General features: G+C 38.1%; 2 protein-coding genes and 1 pseudogene across 2 annotated transcripts; 1 reads left to right on the top strand and 2 right to left on the bottom strand.

The window, feature by feature from the left end:
- Positions 1 to 465: 465 nt before the first annotated feature.
- Positions 466 to 1,635, bottom strand: LOC110770880 (polyphenol oxidase, chloroplastic). Its single transcript, XM_088252514.1, has one exon. It carries the CDS (start codon positions 1,299 to 1,301, stop codon positions 603 to 605), a length of 699 nt encoding a protein of 232 aa, XP_088108640.1. The 5' UTR covers positions 1,302 to 1,635; the 3' UTR covers positions 466 to 602.
- A 146-nt stretch (positions 1,636 to 1,781) lies between these two features.
- Positions 1,782 to 2,756, bottom strand: LOC110770881 (polyphenol oxidase latent form, chloroplastic-like). The gene has a single exon (XM_021975107.2). It carries the CDS (start codon positions 2,666 to 2,668, stop codon positions 1,982 to 1,984), a length of 687 nt encoding a protein of 228 aa, XP_021830799.1. The 5' UTR covers positions 2,669 to 2,756; the 3' UTR covers positions 1,782 to 1,981.
- A 4,495-nt stretch (positions 2,757 to 7,251) lies between these two features.
- Positions 7,252 to 14,695, top strand: LOC110770900 (monothiol glutaredoxin-S17 pseudogene; annotated as a pseudogene).
- The last annotated feature ends 222 nt before the right edge of the window (positions 14,696 to 14,917 follow it).

Raw genomic sequence — 14,917 nt, 5'->3', positions numbered from 1 at the left:
TAATGTGTGGAAGTGGGATGAAAATGGTCGGGGTTCGGAACCCTAAACCCCTTGTGTTTGTCTCCATTTCCTTTCATTTTAAAACTAAGTTTATATTTATATAAAATATATGGCCTTGCGGGCCGGGCTTTCATGGGCTCAAACGAGCCAGGTTGAGCATTAGACACCTAACCCCAAACCCAACCCATTAAATATCCAGCCAAGCCGGCCCATGGCCCACAACAGGCCGGGCCGGGCTTTTTCTCGATGGGACTCGATGGACCCCTAGCCATATATAAGGTCCTCATTATAGAATTCTTGTTGAGAGCTCTAGTATTAGGACATGGAGCAAGTAAATAAATAATCACCATTTTCTATCCATTCGTTTCTTAAATTAAATCTCATATTCGTTTAGGATGAAATCTAGCATTTTCCCAAGTAAATATAATCAGTCTGATTATCTGTAAGGAAAAAAAAAGAGAAACAGAAAGCAAGCCATAAGGATAATTACTGCTAATTAGCGAAAGCAAACAGAATTACAGAAAGCATTAACAACAGAAAATACAACAACAAAAAACGACATCACAACAGATCATACGGCACACCTCCTCTCCTCTCCTAAGCTACTTTAGAAACTCGATCTTGATGTGACGAATTGTGACAGGTCGTTTCACATACTTGGGGACCAGAGTGACCTTGATGCTGTCATCGCCGTCGGCGCCCACGTCGTCCAATAAGTCCGTGATCCCAAGCCTGAGGCTGGTCGTCACCATCTTCCTCTTATGCGGCAAATACACAAAGCTTCCCGCGAACTCGGACGCGTCGGGTCGACTCAGCGAGTCCTCGTCGTCGTTCACGTGCACGTCGAACTTCACAGCCTCGTCTGCCAAGAACTCAATGCCCTGAATCGCCAGCACCTCCTCTTCTTCTTCCTTCTCCTTCTTGGTTCTCGACTTCTTGGGCCGCGGCACAACCACGCTGATCACCGAGTCAAGAGTGATCGGGAACTGAGTGAGTTCCACAACCTTGTTGTCTGAAGAAGTCTCGGCCGCATATGCTGCTGCTGGTTCACCCAAATCCCCTGTTGCTTGGCTCATCTTCGATCTGCCGTAGAAACCTCCGAACCCTCCTAGAGTTGCGATGAGAAGCGCTCTCCTTTCCAATTTCGCTGCTTTAACTAGAAAGCTTGTTGGTTTACGATTTCCCAAGAAGGAAATTCGAGAATGGTTTTGAGAGATTGAGGAAGTGGAGAAGGCGGTGGTACGATTACGATTGAGAATGACGGGTAATGGCGGTGAAGGTGAAAGTGAAAGAGAAGCCATAGCTGATGGATGGCTCTGGGTTTTTAATACTTAATTGTTGCTTTCGTCTATCAACTATTCGACGAAATGTTTGACTGACTAGTTGGTGTCGGCAGTATAAACAAAACAAAGACTCATTGTATAATGCGATCTCTCCAGCTAAATTCCCAAATAAAATGACTTTAATTTGCACTCGCCAAGATAATATTTAATTAATTTTAGAAATTGGATATTACAGTGTAACACCTTTTCAAATCCATAGAGGACTTTGCATACACGAAAAGCCCATAATAAATGATATCTCTTGCGGCAACTTCAAAAACCAATAATAGTATAATCTGTTGCTTAAGTTTATAGCTTTTTGTCTTTTGGGGTGTTGTTTGAGAGCACTCCACCAAAATTTTACTGCAGAAAAGAACGTGTTACGGGAGCTTCCATCCTCACTTTTATCTGCATTTGCTTGGCATCTTGTGACCTTTGGGGTTGGGAAGGTTTGGGGTCTCTCCCAATATAACATATAGATTGATTGTTCAAACTTGTCTTCCCGAAATGAAGAAAATGTTTATTTGCATGATTTTGTGGTTAACTAATCAGAACAATGCTACTTAACTCGTATGTGTTACACAAACTTATAGAGGATGAAACAGAGCAACTTGATTCAGTATCTTAATTCATTATCTAGTTGCAGGCTCAGTCTAAGGCTAGGCAAAATAATCGATCTTGATCCCACCAATGGTGACAGGACGCAGGACATACCTTGGCACCAAAGTGACCTTTATAAAGCTCTCATCGTCAGCTCCAATTTCCTCCAACAAGTTCGTTATCCCAAGATGCAGGCTGGTTTTCACCTTCTTCTTGTACTGCGGCAAAAACACCAAGCTCCCAGCAAACTCGGACTTGTCGGGTCGACTCAGCGAGTTCTCATCATCGTTCACATGCACATCAAATACCAGAGCCTTATCTGCCACAAACTCAATCCCTTCAATCACCAAAACCTCCTCTTCCTCTTCCTTCTCCTTCTGGCTCCTCGACTTCTTAGGCCTTTCCACAATCACACTGATCACCGAGTCCAAAGCTATGGGCAGCTCACTGCTCTGCACCAGTGCTACTTTTTTTGGGGTCTCTGCCGCATTTGCTGCACCAAAAGGCCTTGTTATGCTGCTCAGATTAGCCAAGGCGAGCCCTCCTAGACCAACAAGCGCATTTCTCCTCCCATCAAATTTTACATGGTTTTGGTCACTATTGATTGTTGCTTTACATGATCCTCTGACACGATTTCTGAGTAAGGAAATCTGGGTTTTGTTTGGAAAGATATGACAGATTGAAGGGGCGGTGGAGTAAAAAGTGGTAATTGTGTTGGATGATAATGGGGAAGAAGAAGAAGCCATGGCTTTGCTTTGTTTTCTTTTTGTATGAACAATTTGGGGAAGTGGAAGTGCTGTATTTGACAATTTACAGCCACAGAAATAAAATCTACATAGGCATAGTTGTTGATAACGACGAAAATTTCTTATTGTTATCAGGGCCTACACTTGTCAAAATCACGCCCACCTCACATGACTTGGAATTAGGCACGTCCCAAGTTTCTAATATCTACACTCTTCTTTGGGTTGTCAGCTATGAAGACTATGTACACGCTAAATTAGTGCAGCCCAAAAATTGTGCTCACGGAGAGATGTTTGCAGCCCAACTTTTATAATGACGATCGAAGACTAAGTTCCGTTTATCAAAGTGTAGCTGCTGGCCCAATTTTTGTTTTTCCCCATCGATCGGGAGACTCGAATTTGATAGAAAATGTGTCACTATACCAAGTGTTAGTTGGTTGATTGGTCCAAAGATTTTCTATCAAACCCGGCATACATCATTTGCTGCAATGATGTTTTTATTTATTTACTGGATTGTGATGTGAGCAAGCAATAATTAGGCTGTGTTTTATCACTGAGTTAAGAGTGGGAGATGAGAAACTACCAAAACTATTTGGAATATCTTAAGTTAGCTTGCATTGTAGTACGAGTACTAGTGCACTGCATTGCAAATCAATTTGTACTACATCTTAGAAGATGTGTACTAATGTACTCAGCATAAGAAATGTACATTTTATATTTTGTATACAATAAAATCAATGCAACAGAATGAGCTTGCAGCAACACTAACTCCCTCTACTGCTAAACTAGTTAGCATTAGTTTAAGGGTGTTATTGAATTATCAAACACAGCCTCCTCTGTCACTCTACTCTATCCATGTATGGCCTGAGCCTCTTCTTCTAATGGATGCTCTTCTCTTGTTTCACTTCTCAGGCTCTTAGCTCCTGTTAGAGTAAGCTTTGGAGTCTCTGTGGGTTTGTTTTCTCTATATTTGTAATTTGATATGTTACTTTATAAGCAGTCTTTGTTGACTACATATAGTTTATAAGCAGGCTATGCATAAACAAAACTGGTGTGGCCATTTTTCATACCTTGGCACCAAAGTCATCACCCGACTGTTTTTACCATCTTCAATTCGTCCTCCAACAAGTCCGTTATCTCTATATGCAAACTATTAGATATAACAGAATAAGACGAAGAAAAAAAAAGGCTGCATATAGATATAACGGACTTGTTTGGGGACGAGTTGAAGATGATAACAGTCTGGTGATAACTTTGGTGCCAAGGTATAAACAATGGTCACCTCTCTTTTTTTTTTTTCTTTTTTTTTTTCCCTTGGTTATAGTCTGCATATAATTAACAAAAGAAATAAGATAATTATAAGATGAATATGAATCCAAAAGTGACAGAGTGGTGGCTTGCAATCTGAGATGGATGGTATCCACTTGAAGGAATGTGAAAGGAAATTGGTGGCAGAAATTAACTCAAAAGCTCTGATGCGACAGATGACGTTGTTGATTATGGTTCACACTAGAAGAGGTCAATTGTTATAGATGGGTGTTCTTGTAATTTGCATTCATTCTCCAAATTGTAACTTGTTCCTCTTGGAAGAATTGGACGGTCGAACCCGGGGGTGAAACAAACTACCCTTTGATCATCAATCAAAGTATTGGTTAGAATACACAATTGAAAGGTTGCACAAGAGAAAGTAATGTGATTTTGATTTTGAAAGAAGAGTGAAGCTTTTCCTTTTGGCCCCGTGTCGTGTAGGAGTGAACTTTTGTTCGATTTTGATTTTGAAAGAAGAAAATATATTGAGGCATTTGCAATGTATTGATTATTTTTTGTTGTTGTTGGAAGCAATGTATTGACTTTGAATATTATGTTATTGCATATTTTGTTTGAAATCTTGATACTTCATTTATATATTATAAATTTCTACTTTTTTTTTTAAATTTGAGCTTTTATATTAGTGTCATACGGCTAGTGCTCTTTTATAAAACAGTGTGACATGTTGTATTGTTAAATTGGGGGACAACACATAAAGATACAAATGAAATGGTACATTTGGCTAGGAAACATTTTTTTGTTTGTTACAATGTTTATTTCTTACCTCTCTCTAATTCTCAATCCCAAAAATTTGTAAGCCTGGAAGATGCAAATCATAAAATTGAAGAAACCGAGTTACGCCGAGCGGCTATACTATTTCTTTAAAAAAATTGAAAAATCCGTATATAGCCGTGCGGCTGTACTATTTCTTTTTCAAAAAATTGGAAGAAACCGAGTGTAGCCGCCCGCCTATACCAAATTAATATAGAAATTTGACCCCTTGTACCAGAAATTATACAGTAGTGCCTACATCTGGCCAGCAGCTATACTGATTTTTGGGACCGCTGAATTACTAAATGTATTATGTTGATCTTTAGATTCCTCAGAAGAATATTCCATAGAGCCTTTCATCTCAAGTTTTATACGCAGTGAAAGGTTTTCTCACCTGATGAGCTATCTAATTGTGATGCATAATTAGCTCAAATGGTTTGTGATTCTTGCCACCACCTGCTTAAATATCCACGAGGAGCCAGGCATGTTCAATGCTCATGCTGTCAAAACAGTCAACTTTGTGCTACAAGGTTCTTCTCTCTTCCTCTTTCACTTAGATACTTAGTGTACCTAGTAAGCAACGTGTTGGAATTTTAAAATGTTTTAAAAATTTAACCGTTTTATTTATTTATTTATTTTGGCTATTTTATTTTATTTATTGTGGGGGTTATAAATATTTAATATTCAAGTTTTATTTCTGGTTGGTGAATGCCTTAATTTTTTGGTTGGTGAACTTTTATGGTTGGTGAAGGTTACATGTTTTTGGGTGCCTATAAAAGGCCACTCCTCCTTCACATTTGATAGACACACAGTACACCATCAGAATATCACATACCACAATCACCACCACAAACTAATTCTCTTATTTTCTACTTTTATATATATTCTCTACTTTATATTATTATTTTGGCAATGGTTCTGTGACTTGGATACCCATATCCGTCTATGAACGTGCTCATAGCGGATCTTGAGTTTGTGTACAAGGGGTCGTATCTTGGAGTCTTGTAGACCGTCAGTACCTGCACGTAGGGAGGCTACAAAGGCTTTAGGATAGCGTCTTTGACGTGCTTCACCGTACCAAACTCACCTTCTTATTATTTATTTTCTATTTACTTACCTATTATTTTGTTTTCTTCAATTTCGTTATACCTTAAAAGTTTTCCTATTTATTTATATGTTATTTATAATATAATATTTTTTTGTGTTTGGCTTTACAGAAAAGGAAAATTATATTTTGTATATTTTTTATAACAATCTAAAGCCGTTGTAGATTAAAACTACTTTCTTTCCGTGTTGTTGTTGAAGCCTAAATTGAATACTTGATTGATGAGATTACCACTTGCCGCTTGGTTCAAACTGTAGTAAACAAAGTATTATCTTACATGTATTTCGAATAAATCATATTTGTTAGGTTGTGTCTTTCTTCCCGTACTGCTATTGCTTTAATACCTTTTAACTCTTTGACTGAAGCTTTTGCATTGTACTAGATTTTCAAAATGAAAATTACGATTTATTTTGGGTAGATGCAGTTTAAAGCTTTCATGTTGTCTATATTCCACGACACTTTGATAGAAAATTTAAGCATGAGCAACAAAAATTGAAGGTTGAGGGAATAAGTACACACACTCAAATCACACACAAAAAATCAGAATGTGTAAGTAACATCACATACTTTCCAAGTATTTACATCCCAAACTGTTACTATTCCCTCATAATCAGTACTAGCTATATGGTTTTTCGTAAACTTGTTCCAGTTCAAGCAACTAGGCTTTGAACGTGTAGGCTTTCCCGTGTCGCATGATCAAAATTCCTTTACAATTAGAAGTTTTGGTGCGTATATGTTATTTTTATTGTTTTGTTGTTAAAATAGCAGGAACTGTTTCATTGATAAAGATGGAACAGGAATAATCTTTGTATATATACACCCTACTAGAAGATACACCCCAGAGAAGACAAGATGGTACTGTTTCAATTGAAGTCCAGTCAAGTGAGACTACTAGAAGATACACCCTAGAGAAGAGACAAGAATCCAATATTTTTAAGACCAAGAGCAAAGAATCTGAAAAGACTTTCTCGCATTGGAATAATCTTTGTATAAACGCTTTGTGTAGTTCATCACAAGTCAAGATGCTTACATATAGCGGCCACTAAAATATCAATAAAAATTACTTGATACACATGGATCCTTCCTTGTATAAGGCAGCAAGATCAGGTGACGTTGGTTTCTTGAGAAAAAATAAAAATGCTGACGTACCAGATGATCTTCTCCATCAGAAAACGCCTACGGACAATAATATACTTCACACATTGCCGCTGAGTTCAAGCACATAGATTTCTTCAAAAAAATTCCACCACAATCGCCATTGTTTTGGACCACCAACAACAAGGGTGAAACTCCCCTCCACGTTGCTGCTAGAGTTGGTTGTGATGAAGGAGTTGAGTTCCTCATCAACCATGCGAAAAAACTACGCGTTGATGATGAGGAGAGCGAACCCACTACTTATCCAATGACACTAGTAGCAGTGCTTGATTGGGGTCGACGCTTCAAGATTATTCAGGGTGTTGCTAGAGGGCTTCCTTATCTCCACCATGATTCCTGTTTGAAGGTAATACATAGAGATTTGCGGGCTAGGCGGGGGCTAGGCGGGCTAGGCGGTTGCTAGGTGGTCTAGGCGGTCTAGGCGGTCTAGGTGGGCGGGCTAGGCGGACGCTAGCGCCTAGAAAAAAAAACGCCATTTGGAATCTCCAAGGTCAGGGAACGATGGTGCTATGAGCGAGAGACAGAGAGATGAGGATTGAGGAAGAAGATAGATCGCGGGTTATGTCTGAGAGAGGGGCTGGAAGACGACTCGTTGTTAGAGTTAGGGTTTGAGAAGGAAAATTGCATTTATATGTTGATGAAAAAAACAAAAAGAAGACATGGGCCCCCGATTACTTCTCTAGGCATTAGACCCCTGCTTGCAGCCCGCCTACCACCTTGTTTCGAACATTGGGATTGACATGTTGGTAATGCTTATTTGACTTGAGATTAGATTTTTTTCATTACATTTATTTTATGAACTAAAGACTGACAAATAAAGGAGGTTAAAATACGGTAAATTTAAAATATAGACAATCAAGATGCAATAATAAGAGATATACAAACAAAACATTCAGAAGAAGTAAAATATTTTTAAAAAATTGAAAAAAAAAAACCGGCTGTAGCCGAGCGGCTATACTATTTCTTATATATAAAAAAACCGAGTATCACCGAACGGCTATAGTATTTAAATACATTATATTTAATTTTTTTTAAAAAAATAACCGAGTATAGCAGCGCGGCTATACTATTCCTTTTATAAAAAAGGACATCCGAGTATTTCTTTTTAATTAAAATTCGAAAAAACAGGGTATCGCAGTTCGGCTATACTATTTCTTTTATAATTTTTTTTTGGGGAAAACCGAGTATAGCCCGCCGGCTATACTATTTATTTTTTAAAAAATTGGAAAATAACTGAGTATAGAAAAATTTGTAAAAACCACCTATAGCCGTGCGGCTATATGTTTTTTTATAGAAAAATTTGGAAAACCCAAGTATAGCCACCCGTTTCAAAAATGAAAAATACATACATACATGTTCAATACGAGTATTGTATGTTTGCTTTTTAAGAAACGTGAATTTTACCGAGTCTTTAAGACGTGTACAAAACACGGATGTATTATTGAAATATAGGTACGTTCATGTATAGTACAATATTAAACGTGAAATTGCTAAATTCTTTATATGGGTAATAACTCTGAAAAAGTAAAAAATCAAAAGGGGACAATACAGACTCGGGTAATGGCCTAATAGTAATGGATAATGCTCTAAACTACTCTTATTGATAAACAAAAATCGGAGAAAAAATATAAAAGAAAACGAGGATCACAACATATATACTATTTATTTTTAAAAAAATTTAAAAAAAAAAGAGTCGGGTAAAGCCGACCGGCTATACTAATTTTTTTTAAAATTTGGAAAAACCCGTGTCTAGCCGCACGGCTATATGATTCCTTTTAAAAAAAATTGTAAACACCCTTGTATAGCCGCTCGGCTATACTATTTCCTTTAAATAAATTAAAAACTGAGTATAGCCGCCGGGCTATACTATTTCTTTAAAAAAATTTAAAAAAAGGCATGCCGCCACGCGCCTATATATACTATTTCTTTTTATACAAAAAATTAGAAAAACCCTCGAATAGCTGCTCAGCTATACTCGTTAATAAATAAAAATTATGAAAAAAGGACCCTCCTAGTTGCATTAGTTTATACTTTATAGATATTAATATTGGTATAGCCGCGCGGCTATACCAATATACGTACGTGTTTTATTTGGCAAAAATTTGGCAAATTACAATTTAAAAGTTCAGCCACTATATAATATTTTTAACATATATTATTTGTATTCAATAATGTGTGAGAATTATATGTATAATACGTGAATTTTGTGTGTATTATTAAAAATTTTTTAGAAAATAAGTGTATTAAAAGCAACCAGAGCAAATAGAAGGATGAAGACAATTGAAAAAAAAACCAAGGCAGATATAAATATAACTGAAGCCATACATGAATTTATTTATTTCTTTCTTATTGAGAAGCAAGCACGAGACATTGAATGTGCAGTGGGGTTGCAAAGTACTACCAGCCATCCTTTTATAAGAGAACCGTTATTCTGTTTAGGGAAGTTAAAAATCTTCCTACAGAACTACGACTTTCCATTCTTTGCACTTTAAGAAATCATATATGAATATGATGGTATAGTTGTGCGCAAATCATGTGGGGCCCACTTTCTCTATATTATCTGCTTGCTTACTTGTTTTATTATTGCGGGGTTTATTTTGCTTTCACTTTGCGGTGGGGTTCTTTAATTATTGGATTTGCTCTTCAAGCCCTTACCCAAGAATTCAGAAATAAAGTTCGTGTTTGGGAGGGGCGTATGTTGATGCACTCGGAGTTAAAGTATGGAGGAAGAAAAAAAAAAAAAAAAGGATTCTTCGTATATAATAGGTGAGTTAATGCGGTGTCTTGTTGGTTCATTGATAGAACTGCCATTCTCATCTTCATGTTCTTAGTCATGGCCATCTTTAAGAGTCCTTATTTGTCACTGTCCAGTCGGCGGAGCAAACGAGATCTTCTGAACCCCAATTGAGCTTCAAAGGAAAACTTGGTCGCCCACCTCCTTTCTGGTGATTTAGTTAGCCATAACGTGTACTATCATTGCGCTTCTTGATGTGGTGAAGCTATACGAGGAAGAAAATTCCATCTCTAAAGAGAAGAGAACACATAAAATATATACTTCTTATTCTGAAAAAGTTATAAATAAATGGTGTCACTGTCAACATTTTAGTTTTTGGATGACTTTTCAATGAGATGGAAAATTTAGAATAAAAATTAAGCAGAAGAAGCAGAGAAAAACCAAGAACAGGATCTTGATCCTAACCCATAAACCTTTTCCTCAAATGCTCTCCAACTATGACAAAAAAAAAACTCTGTTCTAATTAGCATGAACCACAATATTATCATCATGTTTAGAAGCACATGTGGAAAATGGAACCCACAGCCACAATATTAGCAATGTTTAGAAGCACTCTGTTCTAACATATATAACCACAATATTATTATCATCGTGAAATGAAGATATAATATACACTAAACTGTTATCTAAATGTCACTTTGCTCTCTGAATTCGTTTTTGAATTCTATAGTGCCTCAACTATTACTACAAGTTTTTAATGATGTTGAAAGTTGTACCAAACAAAAAACATTCCAATTTGCATAAACAAATTTCTGCGTATATACCAATGCATTCTGTATACGCATGAGCATATTTCTGTGTAGATGATGGTGAAGCACCCGTCAAGAAAGAAGTTGTAGGTTTGCTGGTTTGTTTATGAATTCTACTGAGTATTTGACTTCCTCTGTTTTGGCTCTGCATTGCAATTTCAGTGTCATAATGGACTTTAATTTACTTTCTATTTTACAGCAATATCAGAAAAACTGCAGCCTGCTTACTTACCAACATTACTGGATAACCAGCAAGGACATCGTGACGCCTAACAGGGTCATTTATGGAGCAGGCATGTGCAAACAATAGTTTCGAATTGGACGATTGTCCGTTGTACATTTTAGAAACCACATTGTTAAAGAAGTTGAGGTAAAGGAGTGGAAGATTGTCTCCATTGTTAAAGAAGAAGAAAATCATGGAAAATCCAAGTTGGAGAATGTAATTGATTATGGAGAGGCTGTTGTCATGCCTTTGATGTGTAAGATACCACAATTAATTTTCTCACTGTGGTCTTTTTCTATATACTCAAAAAGGTTTTCATTGTTATTTAAATGCCTTGATTTGGGGGTGGGGGGAGACGTGCAGAGAAGGGAGAAGAAGAGAAAAAAAAACTGCTACAGCCGTTAAGTTTAGGCGTTAGTCAAGTTAGGGGCTTTTTTTATTTAAAAAATTAGAGTAAATTGAGTTTTTATTTTAAGGAAGATGTATCCAATTTAAATCCGTTGGATTAGGCGTCATGTGGAGAACAAAAGTCAAGTAGATCATGGTAGATAAAATAAATAATTCAGCATAAGTCCAATTCTTATGATAGAATTTAAAATATTTTTGTGTCTATCCATTTTAATTTTGAATATCCCATCAACATGCGCTGATACAAAAAATAAATCAATAAATTTTCTATAATCTTTCTTCTTCTTTCTTCTTTCTTCTTTTTCTTCTTACAATCCAATGGAGGAGGTATAATTATCTATGGACTAGGAATATACATAAATGTTAATTAGGTATGGATAGGTAAATTACCTATGGAGGAGGTATACATATGAATGCTATTTATCTACGGAGGAGGTATACATATGAATGTTATACTATTTCTTTAAGAAAGTTTAAAAAAATCGAGTATAGCCGGGGGGCTATACTATTTCTTTTAAAAACAATAAAAAACCGAGTATCGCCGCCCGGCTTGACTATATCTTTAAAAAATATTTAAAAACCGAGTATAGCCGATCGGCTATACTATTTATTTTAAAAAAATTGGAACAAACAGAGTGTAGCTGATCGGCTGTACCAAATTAATATAGAAATTCGACCCCTTGTACTAGAAATTATACAGTAGTGCCTACCTCTGGCCAGCATCTATACTAATTTTTGGGACCGCTGAATAACTAAATGTATTATGTTGATCTTTAGATTCCTCAGAAGAATGTTCCATAGATCCTTTCATCTCAGGTTTTATACATAGTGAAAGGTTTTCTCGCCTGATGAGCTATCTAATTGTGATGCAAAATTAGCTTAAATGGTTTGTGGTTCTTGCCGCCGCCTGCTTAAATATCCACGAGGAGCCAGGCATGTTCAATGCTCATGCTGTCAAACAGTCAACTTTGTGCTACAAGGTTCTTCTCTCTTCCTCTTTCACTTAGATACTTAGGCTTAGTTTGGGATTGCTGTCACTTTTAAAAAAAGTTGCTTCCGCTGTGCTTTGAAAATAATTAGCTGTAAAGTAAAGCAGCTCCATGTTTGGTAAACAATATTTTTAAAGTGCTGTTAATACAAAAAGCAGTGTCAAAACCGTTTGGTAAATTTTAATATAAAATTGTTGTAATTATGAATAATGACTAAAATAGACATGATGTTGAAAGTGTTATGTACTAATCATGTGGTGGTAGTGGTGGTGATGGAGTGGAGGTGGTGGTTATGTTTGTGCCTGATAAATCACGGCCACGAGCTGGCCGAAGGAGCCCTTTCTCTCGGCCCTGACACTTATTTGCAGAGACTGAAACGCAGCGTTTCGCCAGGGTACTTCACCTTCTTAAAAATAAAAGAAGGAAATGCTAAGGCATGATCATCTCGGCCTCAAGCATAGGCCGAGGCCGAGGCCGAGGTAGAGCAAAATTACGGCCAAGACGTTAAAGGCAAATCATCACGTGACAGCAGGGTCCCAGGCTTCATTTAATGAAGTAGTGCCTGTTTAATGCAGCAAAACCCATTGGCCACAAAGTAGCATTTAATGCATGAGGGAAGGTGGGAAGTGACTGAAGTCAGGATTTGGTGATGAAGATCAGAGTGATTAGACGTGGACATTCTCACAAGGATTCTGACAGCTTGAGATGTTGGTTCACCAGCTATCCAAGCAATAAATGCGTCTCCACGGCCAGAGGTTCAAAACCCACGATTGAGCGCGGCGGCCGAGATTCACCAGGATTTCTGGGGTCTCATCACCATACTTCACGATCCCAAATGTCGATTGGATTGCCCACTTGCGCTAATTAGACTCCACTATGCGTAAATTCAGCCTCGATTACTCATCCAGGGACTCTTCCTATAAATACAAGACTCGAGCTACATTCAAAGGGTTCAAACCCCAAAACAAGCCTCCCACGGAGCAACTTATTTTTTCCTGTAATGCACTTTCAATATCTTTACTTGCTTTCCTAGGAGTAGTGTTAGGTTGTAAGCAGAATCCATTCATCAAATATATCATACGACCCTTGATTTTCAAGGCGCCGGAGCATCATCCTTGTTTGTTCGTTCATTCACCCCATATATCATACGACCGTCGCTCCCTGAGCAGCGCGCCGGAGCACCGCCCAGAATCCACCACCAACACCATCACTCGACGGCCTTGTAGTTCAGGCCGTGAACCTAACAGCCGAGACCAGTTCCTCTCTCGGCTACAATCGTTTGACCAGGAAGACAGATCAAACAGGCGCACCATTCACCCATCCAAAACTCATCGAAACATCAATGCACGGTAAACCGTGCTGGCACGCCCGCGCACAACTGCACCGCACCCAAAAGCAGGAAACCCCGTGTTAACGCACATCCCCTCGGCCCGGAACTCCAGGCCGTGAGATTTGCGCGGCAGACAGGTTATGATGAAGGTGGAGTTGGTGGTTGTGGTAGTGGTGGTGGTGGCAGTGACAACATGGTGGTGGAGGTGGAGGTGGAGGAGGTGGTGGTGGAGATGGTGGAGGAGGTGGTGGTTGTGGTGGTGGTGGAGGTGGTGGTTGTGGTGGTGGTGGCGAAGGAGGAGGAGGAGGAGGAGGAGGAGGATGTGGTGGTGGTGGTGGTGGTGGTGGTGGTGGTGATGGTGGTTGTGGAGGTAGTGAATGTGGTGGTGCAAGTGGTGGAGTTGGATGTGGAAGTGGAGGTGGTGTCATTTTTAAAAAATGAATGATGGTATTTTGGGAATTAAAAAAATTCATTAAATGTTCATTTCTGCTTCTTTTGAAAGCAGCTTTGAAAAGCAACCCAGAGTCTGCTTTTAAAAGCTGCTGTCAAAAGGCCACTGCTTTTAAAATAATCGGCATATTTTATTTTTACCAAACACCTTAAACTGCTTAACTTTAAAGTGAAGTTGGTTTTTGGCCAAAAAAAGCAATCCCAAACGGGGCCTTAGTGTACCTAGTAAGCAACGTTCTCGGTCTCATTCTCTCCTCTTTTTGCCTGTTCCAAAATTGTTTGTGCTGTCTCTTGGCAGGATGGAAAGGTGGCTGATACATTAGAAGGTGCATATCCATCTAGTTTGGCTAATAAAGTTGCAGTTAAGCCTGAAGAACCTGCTCCAGAGTTGACAAAAGAAAATGAATCTTCCCAAGAGCAAATTCAAGCGCAAGATGGCCTTGATGATGCCTTGAAAAGGCGGCTGCAACAGCTGATTGACTCTAATCGAGTCATGCTTTTCATGAAAGGAACCCCTGAGGATCCCAAATGTGAATTTAGCAAAATGGTTGTTAACATGTTGAAGAGACATGAGGTCGAATTTGGAAGTTTTGATCTTCTTATGGACAATGAAGTCATGGAGGGGATACAAAAGTATTCTAACTGGCCACTATTACCACATATCTACTTTGAAGGGAGGGCTCGTGGTTTTCGTCACATAGGAACTCTAATGAAAGGTTGCCCATCTAATCCAAATGAGTTTGGATAGATTACACAATAGAAAAGTTGCACAAGAGAAAGCACTGAGCTTTTGCAAAATGTGATTTTGATAAAAGAAAATATATTGAGGTATTTGTAATGTAATGTTTTGATTCTTAAAGTGTTTATTTGCCTAGCTAATTTCTGTTTCTTTTATGGGTTACTTTCTTTTTTGAATAGTACACTAGGGCAAGTGGCTTAGAGATATATAACCAAATGGATAATGAATCTG

This window comes from Prunus avium, chromosome 4 (assembly GCF_965620075.1).
Source record: "Prunus avium chromosome 4, drPruAviu1.hap1.1, whole genome shotgun sequence".
Lineage (NCBI taxonomy): Eukaryota > Viridiplantae > Streptophyta > Magnoliopsida > Rosales > Rosaceae > Prunus > Prunus avium.
Note: the sequence above shows the minus strand (reverse complement) of the source record. Positions and strands in the feature narration are given on the sequence as shown.